This window comes from Lepidochelys kempii, chromosome 3, assembly GCF_965140265.1.
Source record: "Lepidochelys kempii isolate rLepKem1 chromosome 3, rLepKem1.hap2, whole genome shotgun sequence".
Classification (NCBI taxonomy): domain Eukaryota; kingdom Metazoa; phylum Chordata; order Testudines; family Cheloniidae; genus Lepidochelys; species Lepidochelys kempii.
This window is the reverse complement of record NC_133258.1, coordinates 155516640-155540792: the sequence shown is the minus strand read 5'-3', so window position 1 is coordinate 155540792 and position 24153 is coordinate 155516640. Positions and strand designations below refer to the sequence as shown.

Below are 24153 nucleotides of genomic sequence, written 5' to 3'. Positions count from 1 at the left end.
CGGCCTCCATCAGAAGGATCTTAAGGCGCTACTCCCAGTCTTTAAGGGTTCTCTGGAGAAACCCCCTGCAGATCCTGCAGCACTCCTTCAGGTGGCTCTCCCCCAAACACTTCAGACACGAAGCATGCGGTTTCGCTCCTGGGCATAGACTTGCCACAGTCCTTGCAGGCTTTAAACCTAGGGGAGTTAGTGGTGGGTCAGCAGGGCCCTATATTGAGTGCCATGAAGGCACGACCCTAGGGGGCACCCAGGCCAACCCAACAGATACTGCAAGGGGAAAAATTTTCCCGCTGCTATGCAGGGAGCATGCGCACACCAGATTGGAATTGACATGAGCAATCACTCGAAGAACAGACCATTTTCTACTGTGTAACAATATTCTTTTTACTCTTCTGGGCCGGTTGTTTCTCATCCAGTGAACCATTGACCAGACATGCTTTGAGATAAAGAACTCTGAGATTGGGGTGAAGAATCTTCCTGTCTTCCTGGGAGAGTAGATGTGGAATGGCCTGGAGAATGATCAGTGAGTGAGTAAACAGCCAGCTGTATCAGGTAAGGAAACCATGTTTATCTGGGCCAGGTCAGAAGTATTTGGATGACTCCTGGAAAAGGGCCTCTAGTCTATAGAATAAGTAGGAGAGCCCTGTACTGATATTTGGGAGACCCAAGGCAAAGTTTCAGAATCCTCTTCCTCCAATTCACCATGAAATGGTGGAGCATCAGAAGAAAACGGAGGTGAAGTTGTCGGTCCTGGGCAAATTTCTAGAGATCTTAATGACTGAGGCAGCTGAAAAAGAACTGAGGGCAGTTTGCCCATGCAGTGCTATATAACAATGGCACAGGGCACGAGACTGAGTGACACGCATGCTGAATGGACACTACTATGAAAAATCACCAAAGGCACAGGTGGAGCACCCCTAGGGATCCTACTTGAAGACGACTAGCTAATTGCTTCCTCTTTGTAGTTGCTTTCTCATTCAGGGCTGAAGCAGCACACTGTGTTTGAGAGCCAAAAGGCATGGGCCAGCTGCTGCGAGTTTCAGAGCAGCAAACACACTTATTTCCTGGTATCCCTGAGAATCACAGCAATTGAGGTAAATCACCCAACAGAAGAGAGACCTGGTACATTTGTGGCCTTAAATGGGATCCTACATTGGACTGGGAGCCAGTGCAGCATAGGAATCATCAGGTTGAGGTGGTCTCAAATTTCCCCGTTAGTAGTGAATGCCTCTTTGGTGTCAGCCCTACCTACTGTATAGAACATTGCAATCATCCATGCCTGGAGGTAACAAATATGCATCCACTCTTTCTAAAACACATTCCTAATTCCACTGGCCTAGAAAGTTAAGAGCCAACCAATTTGAACTGTAATTTAGCCATTTGAGGGAAGCTTTATTATTTGAGTTTTGCATATGAGCAGCATACTGGATTCAAATTGATACAGTACTTTTCACTTCAACACTGGCAAATGTCTACCAAAAGCATTAGCAAAATAAGTCAAAACATTGAAAAAATATTTGTCAGGGTGGCACAGCATGGTAAATTGTCACCCTCACTTCTGTGCTGCAACTGGACCGAGTAACTGGAGAGCAGGGCTGCAGAGGCTGCTGGTGACGATGGGGAGCCCTGCCCAGTGTAGCATGCACCCCCAACTTAGGCCTGCCCCCCATGCACCCAATCCCCCACCTAGGTACGCCCCCCCCGCAGCAACCTCACCCAGCACCCCTAAGGACTACCCTCATTGCATTCAACCCTTCCATCCAGGGATTGCCCCCAGCTACCAGTCCTCCCATGTAGAATCTGTCCCTCATGCATGGGCTGCATCCTGCAGCCCTAGTCCCTGCACCACCTCCCCGTGCTCATTAGTTTCCTACCTCAACGATACAGCATGCCCTGCCCACCAGGGTCCTAGGGCCAGGGAGCCTGCTCCAGCTGGGGTAACTCGACCTGCAATCCTGCACAGCGGGGTGCTGAGCACCCTAGCCTCCTCCCAATTCTGCTGGGGGGCACTGCTGCTGCTAGGCCTGATCCTGCACTGCCCCATTCCCCTCCCCCCTGGCCTGCTCTGCATCCTGGGCTGGTGCTCCTCCCACTCCATCCTAGTTATGGCCCGGAGGATGTCACATGGGCCACAGATGGGTGCTAAATCCTGAGTACTCCTTGGCTGTGCTCTCATTGCCACCTGCTCAGACAACATGAGAGGTTGAACCATTTCTTGTTATCTTATATTGTGGAACTGCAGTCATTTGCTCAATTGACTGATTCTATGAAGCACTGAATTTTGCAAATAATCAAAGGCAAAAACACCACACTGGTGGGAGACAATTCAGGACGAAACACATTTTATTGTACTGTAACACTAAAAGGACACAGTACTGCAGAGAATCACTCCAATGGGGATTTTTGGGTTCATGAAGAGCTGGCTCACTTGAGGCACAAGTTACACTACTGTTTATGTACCTTGATTCAAAGAGTTCTGGTATGTGAATCTACACTGTGTTCCCTCTAAGTGACATAGTTCTATAGTAAAGCTACTTTTAAGTTAATAGGTGACAGATTTAAGCCATGGGGTGGCCAAAGCACAGCCCAATGTCCAAAGGAACCCTCTGGAATATTACCCTCCCCCCCGCAACTCATCTGTCTGCTGTTTCAGATACAGAGATAGGGCCTATGGATTCCTTGTTCTGTTTAACTCCACTAACAAACTATGTAAACAAATATTAGTTGCTGGTTAACAAAAAATATAAGTTCAGGCAGAAACTATATCTATGCATATTTATTTCTGATAAAGAACAGTACATAACATTCAAATTAGGTGCAGCCATTGGGCTCTTAGCAAGTTGTCAGTGTGGTTCCAAGTCACAATGTTTGGGCACCCTTAAGAAAGGTAATGGAGAACATTTTCACCAAGAGATAAGAAAGATTTCAATATCTTAAAATAGTTGACTTCTACAGGAAGGAAGCAGGAATCAAGTCAGTAATTACAACCAGGCAAGCCTGTTCTGCTGGTTGGAAAGACAAAAAAAGGTCTAACATCACAATAGAAAGATGCAATAAAATTGAGAGATACAAGTTTCAATACCAGAAGCAGCATTTGAAAACAAGCTGTTTAAAGAAGTTGCAGATTGTACGCATGAATGCACATGCTAGCATTCTCCTCCTCCTACCCTGTAGCTGTGTTTTAAAACACAAAGTCTTGGGTTAAAAAAAAACAAACATATGAACAAGAATTAAGATTTGCAATAGCTTTGTCTACTTAATGAGGTTAGTAAAGAGATGAAAAGGAAAAAACCACATTCACTACTGGAACAGTAGTTACTCAGTAAACTCCATCATTACAAACAGCTTCTGACTTTTAAAGCAACAAGACTAAACAGACAATTACTACTTTAGATTATTACTATGCTTATAAATTACATCAGTTAAAAGAAAAAAAGCCAAGCAGTTTTGCCCTATTTCAAAAATAGCTTCCAATCAGCAGTTACATGGTGAAAGGGACTTTACAAATAAATGAAGACTGGTGACATCTTTGGGTCAAGAATGACAAGAAAGTATGGGCTCTGTGCTACCGATCAACCTCAACAAGAATATGGCACAATGGCCAGCACAAGCCGTACCAACACTGAACCTTTCACACTCATCACAAATTCAGATCTCTTTTCTTAAACTAGTATATCTGGTGAAATGACTGGGTAAAAAAAAGTTAAAAACTTAGGTCAAAAATTGGAAAGTAAATTAAAAGACACCTTTGGACATAAAATAATTTTCTATTGATGTATCAGTTTATATGAACTAAAAACCACTGATTTCTCTAACAAAAGGTATAACCAGATTATTTTCCTTTCACCCCACTGTTAGCTGCAGATACAATCTCAGATCTAAGAGATTGAAACACAAAGGAGAAAAAAATTACAGCATCTGTTCGACATTCTCTACAAACACCTGTTGGGAGAAAAGTAAAAATTAAAGGAATAAAGAAAGGAAGTTTCCATCTGAAATACTCTCACAATCTTTCCCAGTCCATAGTTCAATGAATCCAACTCTGATGCTAAGGTGACAGTGTATATAAGTAGAATTTTTTTGTTATTTTTTATTTTATTTTTTATTTTTTGAGTTTCACTGAAGAAAACCAGGAAAGAGGCCGAAGTCTCTTCAGGAATTATCGGATGGAACATGCTCTTCAAATCCCTCACTCTCTCGGACCAAAGCTCTTTCCAGAATAACACGGCCTTCCTTGTAGCGCTGGCTGTCTTCAGTGGCAAATTCATAGATCCAACCCAGTTTGCTGTTGCAGTTCTTGCAGCTCACATCTCGAACCATGTGGCGGCCAGTGAGCATGACCCGATCTTGAACTTCACTATATTGCAGATTTACCACCTGAGAAAAATATAAAGGGGATGAGAAGGGTTAAGCCTATCGAAGGCAAGACTCTTAAAGCCATATTCCAGTTACTAGGAAATCCAAGGCACCTCTGTTGAAGTACAAAACGTCTAAGTGAAGAGCCTGTGGCACTGTGCATATTGGGAGCTGAAACGTAACAGATGCAACTATCGAAGTTCTGCTGCCTGTGCGGGCAGAGCTTGCAAAGATCAACCTCACAAGGGTGTTCTGAGCCTACTTTGTTTTTCAAGCACAGCGAGATCCTGCTACAAAAAGCACAAGTATTTAGTTTGCCCAACTAAGGCATAGCAATTAGATAAAGCTACTCACAATCCGATAGTTTAGTAACCCCTTGATGTCAGAAGTAATTTCTTGATACCAAACTCATTATTAGCAATGGGTGTGGTGACAGGAATGGATCGGTCAATTTAGTCACTGGAATATTAGAGTTAAAAGCTGTTTTTCAGGGAAAAAATTAAGATGAGATTTAAGAGTATAAATCCCATTGACTTTCAACAAAGTTCAATGGGACTTGGGCTCTTAAATCCCTTTGGTAGTTTTGAAAATCCCACCTCCTGAGAAAGAAACTGAGTGAGCTGACAAGCGTATGCCTTTTAGGGCTGGTACAAATGCATGCCTTCCCTTCCCTAATCCTAGCAGTTAAAAAAATCCACCTGTAACTTGTTTAGGTAACTAAACATGTGGAAATAGTGTAAATAATTTGTTAAAAAAGCAATGTCTATGACAACTGTAATGGAGATTCCATTTAAATAATCTGATACTTTACAATGATGCAAATTGGGGTTGCAGAGAACAACAATCAAAGCCTTAGCCAAAACTCACTGTTTCTCAAACAGAATTTGGACCCAAAGATCCAACACTTTTTGGACTAGTATGAGGACAGATTTACTGCTGTCTTTCCTTACACATGTGCAGTATACGGAAGACGACTTGCATATATGACCTACTGACAGAACTCAACACATACCACTGTAGTGCTTTCTGAAACCACGCATAACTAACTGAAGACACTTCTGCCTGTACCTGGGAGGACTATGCTGACAAAAAAGCGTTACCAAGGTCTGGTTGCTGATGGTCAATTTCAAGAAAATACATCCCCGATCACCTGGCCATGTTTGTTGAGAAAGCACAGAAAATTTGTGTTAAGTCAGAGTCAGCCTAAAAAAATCTGGTCTCTACATAAATATCCCCCCCCCCCCCCCCCCCGAGCCATATTCTATTCTCATTCCCAACTCTGCCAATCTTAGCCCTGGTCTACACTGGGGGAGGTGTGGGGGTGTGGAAATTGATCTAAGTTACCCAACTCCAGCTACGTGAACAACATAGCTGAAGTTGACGTACTTAGATCGACTTACTGTGGGGTCTTCACCGCAGAGAGTCGACTGCGGCCGCTCCCCCGTCACTCCACCTGCACCTCTTGCGGTGGTGGAGTACAGGAGTCCACAGGAGAGCACTTGGGGGCTGATTTATCGCGTCTAGACTAGACGCGATAAATCAACCCCCACTGGATCGATTGCTGCTCGCCGATCCGGTGGGCAGTGTAGACATACCCTTAGTCAAGATACCAACTTCTACATCACTATACATGCCTGTAAAATGGGGACAGTATTTATCTACACACTTGCAATGGTGTTGTGAAGTTTAAAGATATAGCAATGGGCACAGTATAAAAATCTGGAATAGATTAGACAAAAAATAAATGTAAATCTCTTTGGAACCCTGCGTAAAAGTATTATTACAATGAACCTGAACTTTACATTATAGAATTCAGAATACTTTGAGTTTAACTGCATGCACTTTGGCAAGATACTAAATTCACAATCCTCCCTGTAGCCTTTTAAGCACTAACTGCAATAGTTTAGGCAGTTTATGGTGAAATTTCAATGACCTAAAGAGCAACTTAGAAAGGAAAAAAAACACCAACACCCCCCACCCCCAAACACCCTTTAAACAAAAAATCACAACAGCAGGATGTCGACTGAATCCAAGAAGATTTAACAGTTAACATGATGGATTCTTAGCCCCCCACAAACTTGATTTTCAAAAGCAAGAAGATCTCTCTCTCAGCATCTAATTTCTTACCAACCTTATTAAAAAGGAAGGCTCTCCCTGTGGCCCCTGTAAATCGAGTTGATATGAGCTCAGAGCGGTTGGTCAGGATTGTATCACAGTTTGCACAAGAGAACAGACGAGTGCCACCAATATGGTCCAAGAAAATTCTGCCCATTTTTATGAGTTCTTAAATTTAGACTCAAGACCTGAAAGCAAACAGAGATATTTCATCCATACAGCAAATTAACATAAGACTTCCTCTAACATACAGCCAGAACACATTGCAGGGCAATTCAGCTGATGAATACACAAACTCTTTATGATCTATAAAATATTGAACTTACAGTTTGTGTTCATCCTTTATTCCTTAACCCTGATGGAAATAGCGACTAAGAACCTAACCAAAATCAGGAGGGGCTCTCCTAAATTTTCTTCTTTGTCCCAGCAGAATGTTATAATTTTCAGGAATGCGTTATGAAGAAACCAGTAAATATACAGCTGGCAGATCAGAACTCTAAAATTTCCAAGTGGTGGGCAGCTTTTAACTAAATCTCTCCCTTTGACTTAAATCAATATCGTGCAGCTTACACCCCCACACAATATTTGAAGGGGGCGGGGAGAAGCACAGAAACCCAGAGCAACCTCAGGTCTTAATTTCCTTACTTGTATGTGGCTCGAGCTGAATCCTTAACCCTTAATTTTAAAACCAGATTTTTTAATCTCATTTCCTTCAGATTTTTAGTAGAACAAAAATAAGAGTTTGTTTTTAAGAAGGTGACCATCACAGTCATTACAGTGACATTTGTGTTGTCATAGCTACACCATCATGTCAGTACAGGTATTTGACACTTCCATTATAAAAAAGCATTTCTGAGTTTGATCAGACTTGATACATGGCCAATTCAACTGATTTGATAACTGAGTTGTCTCTGCACTGGGTATGAAAATCCCACACAGTCAGTTGCCCGAGACACTTCAAGGAGGACCAAGAAAGTGTGCATAACAGTGTTTAACATAGGTAGCCTGGGCGTTTAACATAGTAGGCTGAAGCTGAATTCAGGCAAGATTGAGGTTATGCTGGTAGGGGGAAGGAGATGCTTGAAAGGATTTGCCACATCCGTACCATCCTCCTCCAGCAAAAGAATCAGCCCTCCAATCCTTAAGATAGTTAAGTCTTGGGGTCCTTCTGGACTCCTTGATACTTCAAATAACTAAATTGTTTAAAAGTGCCATCTTCCATCTATGGGTAGCCTGAAGACTGCACCCTTGTCTGCCAAACTGATTTGGCCACAGTGATACAAGCATTCATTATCTCCCGATTACTGCAATTTATCATACCTATGAGTGGAGCTTTACCAGGGTCAACAGCTTCAGTCAGTTGAGAACACAGCAGCTACTCAGCAACACAGAGTGCTGGACAGCAGATCATACTCTGCTCTCTACATTTGCTACCCATGAGTGAGGGGAGAAATCAAATCCTGATATTCCAAGTCCTCCACAAACTGGCCTCAATTACCTGAAAAACTGCTTTCTCAATATGCAAACATGATTTCACACAATTACTCAGGAACTATCAGACATGTGGGATTCATGAGCATGGGAGGACATTTTCCTCAGCAGCTGGCCTACAATAGTGGAATTCTCTCTGAGCTCATTAGAAGGAGCACAAATCTCATTAACTTCAAAATAACATGCAAACTTCTTTTAACTTAGTGTGTCTTTATTTTATTCATTTAGTAAGGAAATGTTAGATGGCAGAGCAACTTCAGATACCCAAGATAATTGGGAAAAATGTTTAAACTTGTAAGGCACTCCAATAAGATGATGTAAGAACTTAAAGTAGAGGTTTTCACTCTATTCACTGAGAGGTACCATGACCTATCAAAAAATAAAATGTTTACCTGAACCTTAGAAAGTAACAAGGATGTATTTGTTTTAAGTCCAAAGAAAAATCATCAGTACTTCAAGTCTAGATGAAGCATTTATTTGATTTTAAGGTTCTCTTCTAGTACATGTAAATTCATTATATAAATATGTGATATCTTAATGTAAACAGCATATCAAAGGGTATTGACCTCTTATATAGGCCACTGTTATGCTGACCAGTATTGTCTCACTGTTTCTCTGTACTCCCCCATAGGTCTGTCTGTATCCATCTGTTGTTCGTCTCATATTTGAGGTGGGGACTGTTTTTTTGTCCTGTGTTTGTACAGCACCTAGTACAATGGGGTCCTGGTTCATAACTAGAGCTCCTAGGTGCTATGGTAATACAAATAAATAATAAGTCAAGATATTTATCATAATACTGAAGTTATTCTCATTAGCATTTATAAATCTCCTTGGAAGCCTGCAACAAATCTGTTCATTAAAAAAGAAAAAATGCCCTTCACTGCACTTTTATACTGTTTTGTTATTAGACAAATGCTGACACTGTTTTGTTGCATTTTGATCAATGATGCAGTTATGTTTTAAAAGCAAATACACTTTCTTCCTTAAGAATAAGCAATTAACAGGGAAAGGTAGCATTAAATAGAAAATTTCCATGACTATCCAACCATACATGTTTACTATATTAAAAATAAGAAGATAGTGTGTACAGTTACCTAACAAAACTGGAAAGAAAAAGTCATTGGTTCTCAAACATTTTCATAGTATGGAAGGTAACCTAAGATTGTCTCAGACACCTCACCTCCCATTAAGTACATGACTGGCATCAATATGGAAAAAGAAAAGGAGTACTTGTGGCACCTTAGAGACTAACCAGGTCTGGTTAGTCTTTAAGGTGCCACAAGTACTCCTTTTCTTTTTGCGAATACAGACTAACACGGCTGTTACTCTGAAACCTATCAATATGGAAGGAAGTGGTCAGCCCACTGATTATTATATGATCTACAGCAATTTATATAGAACAGTAATATTAGGAAAAATGTATTTTTAGCTGTATTTAGCAGCAGAAGTAAAGAACTAGCACTATATGACAGCACTACACAGCCTATCAATGCTTCAGTCACTACTGTTTGAGAACCTCTTCTCTAAAATGCCCTTGTAGTACAAAGCATGTGAGCCCTGTTTGTTTAAATGTCTGCTTAAGTCTATTGCATGCAAGTCAAAAAACGGCTTTTGAAAATGGGATCTGTGCATTTTCATAGAGTTTTAACTTTGTTTCCAGACTCCAAATCCAGATCAGCCAATACTGCATTTGTGAGATGGTAAAGTACTCTGGGTAATGTATGTAAGGGCCCAATCCAATTTCCACTGAAGTCGCTACCAAAACCTCCTTTGTCTTCAATATGAGGTGGATGGAGCTCTAAAGTTAATTTTAGAATAACGTTGTTTTGCTTGTAGGAATCCTAAATCTAATACTGCTGCAACTATTGTCTTTTGAAATTGACTAGTCTCTAGCCAAGTCGGATCAAATGTGGGAGTATATGATCAATTCTATACCAAAACAGTGAATGCCTATTGTGACCCTAAGAATCCCTATATTCACACCCTACACACTATTGTAATAATCTTTGCACAAAACATGCTTTGTGAGGTATCATTTGAAAACTCATAACTGCCTAATCATTAATATTTTTGCACGATGCATATACACAATGTGTATTAAAAGTATGGATATAGGCTAGGATTATGACTAAAGTATGATTAAACCAGGCATGTTTAAAATGTGTTTAAATCAGGGAGCTGGTGAACAGGTCTGCCTTAGACAAAGGAACATGTGTTTGATTCTCTGACTAGCCCGGTCTTCAGGAAGGTCCATTTTTACTTATTTGGTAAACAAAGCTATTAAGCTACCAAGTGGGGGAAGAAACAGCATAGAGCTTTCTTCATTAACAGACTCCATGTCACTTTCCTCACATCTTGCATAAACTTTACTTAGAGGGATCACCCAAGCCGAAACAGCTACACTGCAATGTCATAGCTCTGCAGCCTGAGTCATCTGAGCCAGACCAGCTATGGGTGTTTTATTGCTGGGTAGACATATGTGACTTGCTCAAGGTCACACAGGATGCCTGTTGCAGATCAAGCACTAAGCACTGGACTAGTCTCTCATTCTATTGATTTCAACAGTACTACTCACAATTGTAAAGTTAGCAACATCAAGACTATTTGCAGGATCAGAGCCCTGGGCAGTCTCCAAAGCCAAACAAAGCTGTGAAGCACCATTCAGACAGTGCAAGAGAAACCACCTCAGGGTAGAGACTGTCCTTGTACTGGTGTTTATACAGTACCTTATACAGTGAAGCCCCAATCTGATTGCAGTAGAGCTCTGGGCCCTACTGTAATACAAATAAGAGTCATCACAATGTGCCCCTTCAACACTTGTAGTACAGTCCTGGAAAAGTACTCAATACTGTAATAGACATTTTCACAGCTGCAGTCTTCTGCAAAACAGCTATTCCACAGCATAGCCTCTCTACACAAAATTGCCTGTGGCCGTTTCCTCCTTTTGTTGCCATATGCTAGTAGGACAACAGCAGGAGATGAGCACAGCAGGAGATATTGGAGTGCTCTGAACCAGGAGGGAATGGAAGTACAATCAGATGTACTAAGTGAGTGAGCCTGAAGAGCAGTAACTTACAACTGCGAACCACAGCCTCAGGCTGTAATGATTGTGGCTCCTGTATTCAAAACCGTATGCTCCCTCCCCATTTTAGAATGTATTCTCTCTACTGAATCCCTGACATGCCATTCCAATAAAACTCATCCATCTTAGTCAACACTTGGATACATCACTTAGTATTACCACAGATAATATAGTGAATCAGCAGGATGGTTACAGATAAATTTTTCTAAGTTACTTTAATTCTTAGTCATGTACCAAGCTTGTCACAATTTGTCACATACAACCATGTAGTAATGCTTCACTATTACACACAATGCTAAAAATCATCCAGGATGCTTTAGTTCCTCTAGTAAAGCAGATTGGGCTGCAATACTTCGCTGCCTGTTGCAGAACCTGGCAACACTATAGCTTCGTATACATAATAGTGTAGTTAAGCTTCAGATGCTATTTCACATAAACAACCCACCTTCCAGAGGCTTTAGAAGTAGACAGCTTGTATATAAACATTTTCTATTTAAATAAAAATGGATAGCTTAAAATGTTTGTGTCTACCCTGGGTATTTCTAGGCACCATCACCAAAGCAGCTGAGCAATTCTCCTAACCTGCAAAAAGGAGCTAAAGTAAGTTAGTTGTGTTGATGTTGCCAAGATATTGAAAGTTAGCTATTAATTATGCATAGAAGATACCCAAACAGCAAAAGCAGATAATGAAGGATAACCTGCATTAAACAGAGGAATACATTTTAAAGTGGACTGTTACTGAATCATTTATCTTATTTCCATTTCTCTCTTAAAGAAGCTTTACAACCAAACAACTTTTGTTTCTAGAAGCTCAGTTAAAGTACCTCTTTCTTTATGTTTCAGGTCAAGAAGCAGTTACCAAGAAGAATCAGAAGAGAATATCTACCTTCTCTTCCCCTATTACTGCATCGTACATAATGCACCAAATTCATTCTGTGTGAGGAATGGTGTTTGGTTTTCTTGTGAAGATCATACATTGGACAACCAGAGACAGGACACCCAACTTGGACACTTAGTCTGATCTGATATAGTGAATCTAAAGATAAATATTTTCCCACTTCAGATTTCCATTTCTAAAGGTTCTATCTCCTAAACTGAAATAATTTGCTTCACAGTCATGAAACAAACTAATTAAACACAAAAATCTCATCCATTCTCACCTAAAACATACTTTTAAAGTAGATGGCAGTGATTTTCTTGTTGCTTTGTATTGCCAATTTGTATGGTAATGTGGTTTGTTTGGTAATGAAATAAGCAGCCTATTATTGAACAGAATTATTTTACCACAGGTTTTATGTATTAAAATTTTGTTTGAATTACATGTTGCTCAAAAATCTTATTCAGTATTTAAGTATATATAACTTCAAGGTAACAGCGTTAGATTCTGCATCTCCTTTTCAGTCAGCATGTACTGTGCTTCTTTTAAAGAGTAAATAAAGCAGGTCTCTCTACTTGATAAAACAATTTCAACATTACAGTTGAATTTTAAGTGGCAAGATATCCCTTTCTAGCACGGTTTTATCTTACTTGGTAAAAGAAGGGAGGTAAAAGCAGCAATAAAAGAGTTTAAAATTTTTGTAACAAATGGAAAAATGGTGAAGCTGATAGCAAAGAGTACAAGCCAGTACTCAGGAAATGAAGACAATTGATAAAGTAAACTAAAGGAAGCTGTGAAAAAATCCATAGCCAGTAAGCTTAAAAATGACAACAAGAAGGAATTCTTTAAATATAATCAGGAACAAATGAAATCCCACAAATGGTATAGGCCTAACATTGAACAAGAATGACAAAATCATCATGAAAAGGCAGAAGTATTCAGTAAATATTTTTCTTCTGTATTTGGAAAGAAGCTGGATGGTATATTCATATCTTACAATGATAATGAAATGCTCTAGTCGAATGGTAACTAAAAACCATGTAAAAGAGCAACTAATGTTAAACATTTTTAAGTCTGCAAAAATGGATAACTTGTATCCAAGAGCATTAAAATAATTGACCAATGAGCTCTCTGAACATATCCTGCAATACTGAGGAAGTTCCAGAGGACCTGAAAAAAAGCTAACGCTGTGTCAATATTCTGAAAAGGGCAAATGGGATATCCTAGGAAGCTACAGGCCAGTTAACCTGACATTGATCCTGGTCAAAAGCATGGAAAGGTGGATACAGGATGTAATCAGTAAAGAATTCAAGATGATAGCATAACGAATGCTAATCAACATGGCTTTATGGAAAAAAAAGTCTTGGAACAAAAGGAAATGGGAGACTGCATCCTGAAAACAGACACTGAAAAGGACTTGGCGGAGACAACCAACTAAACATGAACCTCCATTGCAATGCTGTAGCTAACAGGGCTAATGTAATCCCTGGAAATATAAACAGAAAATATCAGCTAGTGTAGGGAGTTGATATTACCTCTACACACAGCATTAGTGAAATAGACACCATGTTCCAGAACTTAAGGATGTTGAATAATTGGAAAGGGCTCAGAAAAGAATTACAAGAATGATCTGAGCTCTAGAAAACACACCTTATAGTTAGAAACTCAACCTATTTAAAGTTTATCCAAAAGAAGGTTCAGAAGTGATTTGTTCATGTTGTACAAGTGCCTACTCGGGGAAGAGATTTCTGATGGACTACTTTTTAATACAACAGAAAAAAGGCATAATGATATACAAACAGTTGGAAGGTAAAGTTAAGCAAATTCAGACTAGAAATAAGGCACCCAGTTTTAACTGCAAGGGTAATTAAACCAAAAGAACAATTTACCTAGAGATGCGGTTCTCCATCACCAAGTTTTGGTCAAGACAGGATGTCTTTCTTGAAGAAATGCTGTAACTTAGACAAAAGTTTTGGACTTCATGCTGAAATTACTGCGTGAGGTTTTATGGCCTGTTATGCAAGAGGTCAGGCTAGATAACCATAAGGGTCCCTAAAAATCTATGACTAGCAATTAATGTAATCCTTACTACAGTTTCTAACATTTTAAAAATCCACACACCTATCTTCCCCATTACAAATTTTAGCCTTATTGCAAGGATAAAGATCTGGAATACTTATTTGGGCTCCGGATTTTATAACTACTTGATAAAAATCCAATTATTTTAGTAAGTAAATGAGGTCTAGTTGAACCGCTCTAAAGTTTACCTCATGCACAGTTCTTTAGGTTATATATAAATCTAGAAATTAACGTGAAATACAGTAGTAATTACAAAATGAATGCTAAAAGAAAGGCCTTAAAAAGCTGATTTGATCTTGAGTATCCTGGACAAGCTGTATTGCTATCAAGGAGCAGGAAAACCCTAGGAAAACTCTGAATTTGGACTTGAGACGCTTCCCTGAAAAAATTAAGGTAAGCACCAGTTTAGCACTAACTTACCTGCAGAACACACAAGTTGAGGGGATATTTTGCTGTGGACAAAGGCTAGCTGCCCTTTCATACATACTGATGCTGAGCCCTGCAAAGGAATTTGTCTGGAGTATAGTCAAGTATGTCTTGAACCCATACAGCAGAGGCAAAAAGCTGCCTTTATACCTTCCAGACTAGCATCCAGTGTCCCTAAATGGAAGGTACAATATCACCCAAGATAATTGGTCTAAAATTTTATTTTTTTCAGATTTCACATCCCATGTAAGAGGTATGGGTGTATATTTATTCACTGTCTCATGCACACATAGGGTCTGAAAAATCCACTCACCGGTGGGAGTGGGACGCCTCTCTCCAGTGAAAGAGAGACTAAGGCTTTAATTCTGCAGAAACTAAATGCCTTTGTTGAAAAAAGTTTAGACCTCCAGTTACAAAAGCCAAGGTTCCAATGACAGAAGAGTATAAACCAGTCCAGCATTGTCTCCCTGCATCTATATACAAACAGCTGCAGTGGACTTCTCATAGTAGTTCAAGTTCTCTGCTGATATTCATAACCCCGGAGGCAGCAGTAGAGCTATCAAAAATCATGCCAGTTCCATGCTGTTCTTGAGGAAGCTATAAATAGCACCAGAGACAGGTATCAGAGACATTTACAGGGAAGGACCCAAAATGCAGACGCTAAGGAATAGGTAGAGACTTCTTATCCCCAAGCCCTTCCTCAAAGCAGCTATGCAGCCTCCAGTCGTTCCTCACCTTCTAATAAACGTGCACAAGAGATGCAACGTCCTTATGGAAAAGTTTACAAATTTTAACAGAAAAAACAACTACTTGGACAATATTCAAGTGAATATCAGTATTCTGAATCAAGTGATTCAGAGTCAGTAATCAAATATGAAACTTTTAATCGCTTGATCAAAGTAGCAGTTGATAGCAACTTTTATGAAGTGAATTGCAAGTATCAGCTCAGAGCAAATAGTCACTCATCAAGCTATTCACCTTCTGGACGCACACTGACTCAAGAGTACCTAAGGGGGTACTTCACAGATGTTTGCTCTACCCATTCCACCCACACAACCAAGAGATGACAGAAAGAGATAATGCAAAATAAAACTTTATTAATCTTTTAAAAGCGTGGTAACAACTGAGAGATTTTTGGTCACACAGAGAATCCCCAGAAAATACACCAACTTCTGATGTTTGATTTGACAGCAGACACCTGAACACAGAAACTCACTTTACCAGGGCTTGTTCCAGCAGTCTGGATGCTGTCTCAGCACCATCTCCAACCACTCTTGAAATCTGAGAGAGAAAACCGAAAGACTGCTAATTAAAGGAGATGCAATAATAACAGACCTTCTGTCTTCATATTCCCAAGTAATTCATTTACCTTCCCGTGGCCCTCCAGCACTCAATCATTCCCTTGAGGAGAAGTGGTGCATACGACAGGAGCCACATTCCCTTAGGTGGGGGAGAAACTCCCTGAGCCACACGAAGAGGCTCAAAAGATGTATTCACTCTGGAATCAAGCCCAGATCATTTCACCTCTGTATCCTAGAGAAAAATACAAGTGAGAAGGAAACTAGCAGGTAAGCTACAAAACAAAGCAACACAAAAGAGTACAGAGAAACAAACAAGAATTACTGGATAAATGAAAGAAAATAAAGATAATTCCTTACCTTCTTAACACTGCCACCCAAAGGTGCCAAAGCTCATCAAAATACACTCCAGGCCCAGTCAGGCTAACAGCAAGTACAGTGGGAGCGAGTAATCCTCCATCATGACATATGAGAGTGAATGAGCTATGTAATCTTTTATTTAATGTTAATTTTAGCACGGTTATATTATACCACAATGGGTTCGGCTCTGGTGGCTACAGTTTCAAGTTCAACAGAGTTATCTGTTTGTTCTAGATCTAGAATAGGAACACATGAAACCATAGGCAAGTAACATACAATCGCAAGAACAAGGTCCACTATATTTTAGCAAAAAGAAAAGGAGTACTTGTGGCACCTTAGAGACTAACAAATTTATGCTCAAATAAATTTGTTAGTCTCTAAGGTGCCACAAGTCCTCCTTTTCTTTTGGTGAATACAGACTAACACGGCTGCTACTCTGAAACCTATATTTTAGCAGTTTCATTAAAGTTGCCAACAAAGTTAGGAATGTCACAGCATATAAAATTCCTAAAAATATCCATGCACCCATTATAACTACAGACATAACACCATCTAGGAGGATGTGAGTAAGAGTCTGATGGGTCTCATGGATTGATCACCAATACAGGGTAGTCCCTGCTGGAGTTTTCCCATTGGAAGCTCAATTTTCCCAGCTCCAGGCACCCTTTCTTATAATGTGATTCTGTCTATACCTACATTCTGTGCACGTACATGGAAGTGTCAACCCTCTCTTTTCTTATTGGTGCGTGTCCCCTAGAAACATAAGGGACCCAGAATTCTATAGGCTGTTTAGGTTCTCTTTAGTCTCATTAACATTGACCTACCCCCTGTATCCTGTGGTTAAGACAAATGTTGGAGACAAGATGTGCTTTTACAGAATTTTTATAATTTAGAATTAATCTTCCAGCTAGATTTTTGCATTACCACCACTTGGTACCTCTTTTCCCATAATCTTAGGGCACTGGATTCTTTTTCAGTCATTTACTTATATCAGCATTTCTATTATCTCCAAGGCCTAAAATAGCTAAGCTACAGTCTTGCAGGCCTCAACCTACAAGTTCTTGCATTTCAGCTTTTCTTACTTATATCTAATACATGATTCCATCTAAATACGGATCAATCAATTAACTCTATTTAACATACAATGAATATTAGAAAAGAGACTACTAAGAGGGGATATGATAGAGGTCTATAAAATCATGACTGGTGTGGAAAAAGTAAATAAGGAAGTGTTACTCCTTCTCATAATGCAAGAACTAGGGGGTCACCAAATGAAATCAATAGGCAGCAGGTTTAAAAACAAACAAAAAGAAGTATTTTTTCACACAATGCACAGTCAACATGTGGAACTCCTTGCCAGAGGATGTTGTGAAGGCCAAGACTATAACAGGATTAAAAAAAACTAGATAAATTCATGGAGGATAGGTCCATCAATGGCTATTAGCCAGGATGGGCAGGGATGGTGTCCCTAGCCTCTGTTTGCCAGAAGCTGGGAATGGGTGACGGGATGGATCACTTGATTACCTGTTCCGTACATTCCCTCTGGGGCACCTGGCACTGGCCACCGTCAGAAGACAGGATACTGGGCTAGATGGATCTTTGGTCTGACCAAGTATGGCTGTTCTCATATTCTTATAACATATTGATTAATCATAACATCACACAATAAGTGGATAATAAACTAAAATCATTGGCTACAGCTAGCAGGGTATAAACCCTGCTCCTCATGATGCATGCATCCTTATGCCGGACAGAACAAGCTGAAGCAGGCAGTGGAACATTATAACAGACTTATTAGACATTATGCACGTGCTCTAGAAAGCTGAGCCAGGAATTTTAAGGTAGAGGCCATGATCCAAAGGCCCTCCAACGTCTGCAGGGAGCACTGCATCCAGAAGCATTGCACTGTAACCTCCTGGAACAGGATGGCTAACGTGGATGCTCTGTACAATTGCAACTTGCACTTATTCAACAGCACTGGTGCAAATTTCAATAGTACAATTCCCTACTGCAGACAGGCCTAACAGGTAATTTCTCCAGGTTATTTTGACAGGGTAGCACGAGTATTCTCGCATTTTTATCTGAGGGCTGGTATATACTACTGCAGCAAGTCGACCCAAGTTACGTTATTCACGTAACCAAAGTAGCGTAACTGAAGTTGACATAGCTTAGACCGACTTATCACGGTGTCTACACTGTGCTGGGCTGATAGGAGATGCTCTCCCGCCAACTTCCTTTACTCTTCTTGAGGAGGCAGAGTACATCATCGATGGGAGCGCGCTCTCCCATCGATTTAGCGGGTCTTTACCAGACCCGCTAAATTGACACCCACTGCATTGATTGGAGCAGTGCTAATCTACTAGTAAGCGTAGACATGGCCCTAGTGCATCAATATAGTGTTCGATGTTGCAAACAAGACAGCCTGTATCAAAGAACTTAGAAGATAGCTCAGCTGACTTGCATTATTATTTGTAGTACCATTTTCTCTATCGCCCCCCACACCAGCACAACATCACAGACATTAACGTATGTGTCCTCACAATATCCCAGGCAAGGTAGAGATATTTCTTCCATTTTACAGATGTGTAATGGAGACACAGAGATGAAGTGACTTTCCCAATGTGACACAGCAAGTCCATAGCCAGAAATTACCTAAGTCTCATCCCACTTGACCACAAGATGGCCTTTCCTCCCTGATTTTTCAAGTGCCTTTGATGAGCAAAAATTAAGTGTACAAACATTATTATTTTGTATTCAGTTTGAAAATAATTTAAGGAAAAAGAATAGTGAACTTTAGTCTCCAGAAGCAACCCCTCAGCAACTTTCACAAAGTATTACACATTTTAAATAAAAATAGACATCTGAATTATATTTAATCAACTTCAGTGTTCAAATAGTACTAATCTTCACTCTGAAAACACCAATGTTTTATTAGACATGTTTAAAATAAGCATTTAGTTAAAACGGTAAAAAGATGAACTGTATTCACATATAAACATGCAAAAATGACATCCACTGGCAGGAAGGGGACTTAGATATTTCTACAGTGTATCTCCACTAAAAATTCACTTATGCACTGGAAGATTTTAGGGTAGATAAAGACACTAAAATTTAAAGGAGTCATGTAATCAAAACTTCATCGTGTAATATTTCACCTGTACACCTAAAGTCATTCTTAAATAATACCATGCTAACTAGGTCCCCAATGCAAGAAAAAAAAATCCCAAAAAAACTCACACAAATTTATTATTTTAGAGAGGAAACTTGTCTAACTTTAAAAATATTGCTGTAAAATTGTAGTGGCTCCCAATAAAGACTGAAAAGGGAAGTACAATATTTGGCAAGTTTGTCTGAGACTACTAGTAACATTTCTGGTCTTGCTATCCTACCTGTCTGATGGAGCTTTCAGGCACACCCTACATTTCTCACCCCACACAATGGCTGAAGCCACTTATGAAAAAGTCAATCTATGGTGAATTAAATTTGTAGTTTATGTTTCAATATTTTGAAAACTAGAAGAGGGGAAGTAATGGGTAACAGAAGTTTACAAAGGATATTTCTGTAGACACATAACATTAGAAAAGATGATTAATGGTTAAAAGATAACATTTTAATTTCCAGTAATCACCACTAGAAGACAAACTACAGGACAATATCTTGTACATGTCTATGTCATTCACACTATGCATGTTTTATTTCCTTTGTTATTTCCTTAATCTAATCTTGATATTGCATTTTGCTCTGTGTATGGAGGATGCAACAAAAGCATTTTTAAAATTCTAGCACTATACTGTTTTAAAATAGACCCTTTAAAAAAAAAGAAACAAGCATGCCATATATTACTCAAAACCATATCGGTTTTCTCATACTAGTTTAGGCATTATAAATTGTGTTTATATACAGACATTGCTTTTGATTCCCTCACTGCCTCAATTAAAATCTCTTCCAGAATTAAAACACTTGGAATAAATATTTTAGTTTCTTGAGAATCCAGGTCAGACGAAAGAGATCCAAATATAAAATTTGTTAGATAAAACTGGCTTTTAATATGACTGCAGTGAAATCCTTAATAATCAGATGACCAAGATCATTCTAGCACTGAGGAAACGGAATGTTTCATATAAAAAAAAAAGAGTCAGCTGTCAAATAAGGACACGGGGTTTACTTAAGGCTGATTCAACATCTCCCATGACAGATGGAATGAGGCTTCAGAAAGGCATAAACAGAAAAGATGCTTTTAAACAAATAATGGTTTTTATAAAGTGGTGGGGTGGGGGAACAGGAGAAGCAGAAACATAAAGCCGCACATCATTAAGGCCCTAATGTTAAAAATGGCTCTGTGTAGGTAAATGTTAGACCCACACAGAGCTGTTTTGACTTCAATAGGGCTCTGTGCAGACAACTGGATTTACTCATGCAGAACCATTTCCAGGATTGAGGTCTTTTTGGATTGTATGAGGCCTCACATAGCCACAAGATACTATCTAAAGTTTGAAAGGTCAGGAAATAGGTTTGCCTGCAAGACAGCACTTTGTTTCAACATGATTGTTGTTCATAACAGCCTTCCACGACTTCCTGCATCTGAATGTTGTATCATAAGCAAGCTACACAGGGTCACATGACAGGAGGGCAAGGGACATGGGAGGAAAGAAGGGGAAAAGGGAAATCAGCAAGTTTATATCCACATTAGATAATACATGGTCACAATAACCAAAGAAAACAACTATATTAATGATTAAACAGATGGGAGCATCACCTGAAGCTACAGAAGTGATAACATGCATGATAAGCCCTCCTGGATGCTATAAAAATATGTATTTTTCTGTTTGCCATTTGTAGTGCCTGCATAAAAGGGATTAATGTTTGACAATCTTCTTAAATAAGTTTCCTTAATTGTGGTACTAATACATAACTCATCAGATCAAAGAACGTTAGAGAAGTTGGAGAATAAAATTACTTTTTTGGTATTTTCACTTCACTCAGTTTAGACAGTGAAGAACAGAACAATTTCAGAATTGTTTTTAGTCAATGATACTGTCAGGGTCCCACCTTTGGCTTGCAAAGACTATAGGTATTGTTTAAATCCCCTCCCGCACACATGTGTTTTTCCCTTAAAGAATGTAAACTGTCACTTTGTTCCTAAAAACTGTATTTGCACATAGAATCACAATAAAGTTTTACAATTTTTTTAAATCATTACATTATTTCTATTAACTTTGTTTGTTTAAAAGAAAACCTAAACTGTGGATGTAAACTACCTCAGAATTTCCCCCAATGGTAAAACTGTGTGTGTGTATGTATGTATGTATGTATATATATATATATACACACACACACACACATATACACACACACACACACTTGGAAGGGAGTTTTGAAATAAGGCATGTTTTATACACAAGGTTTGCAGTTGCACTTGCCACAATACTTTTCAAAAGCAAGTTAAGATTATTCTGTTTCAGTTCTTCCTGTTTCATATACAGTTTACTGAATATGGACTGTTCGAGTGATGTCTATTAGAGAACCAAACCCTAGAAGACCAAAAAAAAGGCACAGAACCTGCTCCCCTCTGATAAATGTTTTTAGTCACTCAGGCTGCTGCTATATTTGGCAGTGAGCTATGCTCTGGCTAGAGCAACAGCATAACTACTGCAGCACTAGAATCCTCCTCACCGAGCAGCCACTGCAGATTGCAAGAGCATGCGCTACTGTCTTCGCTCATAGCCCCAATCCCCAGAACATACAGTGCACAGCCTCTATTATCTAAACCTAAACTGTACACAAAGAAAACCAAAAGGGGGGCGGGGGAGAGCAAGAGAGCAGTCCAACAGCTGATACTGGTCATGTGGGCTGCTGGGAGCCAATAAGTAAAGGCTCAGCCTATGTCTGGTTTGAGAATGAGGCTCTACCAGAAGCACAGGCAATTTGACAACAAATAAGAGGAAACAGCTGACATGAAACACAAAAGTCCTGTGGGCCTGAGTCACAGGTACCATACTACCAAGGGGGAGGCAGCAGGAACAACCCCCTCAGTAGCAATCCCACAGGCAGTCGTTCTTCTCCCCACCCATCATTTAGACACTCAGCAGTATTATTGTGTTTGTACAGATCCCAGGTCTGGTGCTCCCTATATTTACTTTATGGGCGGATTGGTCATGAACAGAGGCAATTGCTGCTGGACAGGAAGATTATTAACCCAAGAGACTATGTAGCTGAAACTATTTACACTGGGGAGGATGAGTTGATCCAAACACTTCACTCTGCACCACTTTTTTTTTTTTTTAATTGAAAGGTGTATTAGAGGGTTTGCTGGAGGAGGAAATGTGTTACTGCTGAGCTGGAGGAACAAAGGGGTAACTGGTCCAAGAGAGTTCTCTATACCTCTTAAATTTGGGGCCAGGGAATGATAAATCCTAGGAATGATTCTCCAGGTACTATTTATCTTGCGGGGTTGGGGGGGGGGGGGTTAGGAGTGATTCTTGTTGGCGGGGTAGTTTGTCTGTTATATATATGTGCCTGTGTGTGTGTGTGGATAGAATAGTAATAAAGTTAAACCACATTCACTACAGGAAATGAAGCTACCCCCGTGGCGCAAGCCAGCTTCCCCTAATAGCCACAGCCAACCTCTGTTTGTGCGGGGTGTACTGTGCTGTAGGACACCGTATTGCTCTGCTGGGAATGGGGGATAATTATTTAGCTGTTATGGATAGTGAAGGCGAAGGGGGCTGTTGGCGGAGGGAGGTTGGTGCGTGCTGAGGCGGAGGGTTGCTGTGGCGCCGGTTGGGGCAGGGGAGGAAGTTGTGTTGCGCTTTGTGGTGCCGGGGTGATTGTTGTGCTGGGGAGGGGGGGGGACCGTACAGGGGTCGGGAACTGTTGGGCGGCGGGTTGTGGTGGTGCTCGGCGGGGGTACAGGAGGACGAGGGAGTTGCTGCAGCGGTACGGGGAGGGGGTTGTTGGCGGGGGTACGTGGGGGTTGCTGTGGCAGTACCCGGCGGTGGGGGGGGGGGGCTGCTGTGACGGTGCCGCCGGGGAGACGGGAGGTTGCTAGGGAAGGGCGGGGGTCGCTGTGGCTGGGTTGGGGGCCCTGCGCCGCTGGACGGACGGAGAGCGCCGTTGGGAGGAGGGAAGCGGGGCCCCACACCCGGACCGAGGGAGTCAGGGCCCGGGGCCGCCTCACACCGGAGCCCACCGCGCTCTCGAGGGCTGGACGGGCCTCGCCCCCCTCCCGTGGGGCGGTTACCTGGCAGGCGGGCGGGCGGCCGGAGCGGGTCGGCGTCTGGCGTCTCCCCTCAGCTGAGCGCTACCGCTCGGTCTCGGTCCATCTGACTCCGCCCCAGAAGCCCCGCCCCTGCCCTGTCAGTCCCCGCCAGAGACACGCCCACGGCCGCTATGACCGTTCCCCTGGGCCAAGGGCCACGCCCCCTGCTGGCCCGGGCCACTCACAACGCGGAGTGAGGCCACGTTGGGGGGAGGTCAATTGGAGGCGGGGCGTTCGCTGTGTGACGCTGCCGCCGGTGGCCGGGCGGGGGTAGAGGCGGTGCGGTCACGGGGCCGCGCTCAGGGCTTTCACTCCTCGTATAATTTATAAAAATCCGCTTGAAAAACTCATTGCGTCACCCAAACTGTCACCCACAGTCCCTGTTACCCCCGTCACCGCCCGAACAGCCCCGTCACCCACATCCCTCTTACCCCCGTCACCGCCCTAACAACCCGTCACCCACAGCCCTCTTGCCCCCGTCACCGCCCGAACACCCCGTCACCCACACCACTTTTACCCCCATCACCGCCCAAACACCCCCGTTACCGCCCGTACACCCCTTCACCATATCCCTGTTACACCTGTCACTGCCCAAACACCCCCTTGTCACCCACACCCCTCTAACACCCAACCCCCCATCAGCATGTGAACAGCTCCCCGTCACCCGCATCCCTCTTACACCCAACCTCCCATCACCACGTGTACCCCTCCCCATCACCCACACCCCTCTTACTTCCAACACCACCCAAATGCCTCCTTATCACCCACACCTCTCTTACCCCCAATCCCCATCACGGCCTGAACCCCTCCC

General features: G+C 41.3%; 1 protein-coding gene across 6 annotated transcripts; it reads right to left on the bottom strand.

The window, feature by feature from the left end:
* Positions 1-2760: 2760 nt before the first annotated feature.
* Positions 2761-23432, bottom strand: YPEL5 (yippee like 5). Of its 6 annotated transcripts, XM_073338644.1 has the most exons (7): positions 23325-23432; positions 16085-16320; positions 15796-15959; positions 15643-15707; positions 8529-8712; positions 6488-6659; positions 2761-4377 (listed from the first exon to the last, which is right to left on the bottom strand). In XM_073338644.1, the coding sequence occupies exons 6-7, from the start codon at positions 6626-6628 to the stop codon at positions 4153-4155; spliced, it is 366 nt and encodes a 121-aa protein (XP_073194745.1). In that variant the 5' UTR covers positions 6629-6659; positions 8529-8712; positions 15643-15707; positions 15796-15959; positions 16085-16320; positions 23325-23432; the 3' UTR covers positions 2761-4152. The 6 variants fall into 6 exon arrangements, with proteins under 6 accessions (XP_073194745.1, XP_073194744.1, XP_073194742.1 ...); XM_073338643.1 differs by having other exon boundaries at positions 8557-8712; positions 15643-15959; XM_073338641.1 differs by lacking the exon at positions 8529-8712.
* Positions 23433-24153: the final 721 nt, after the last annotated feature.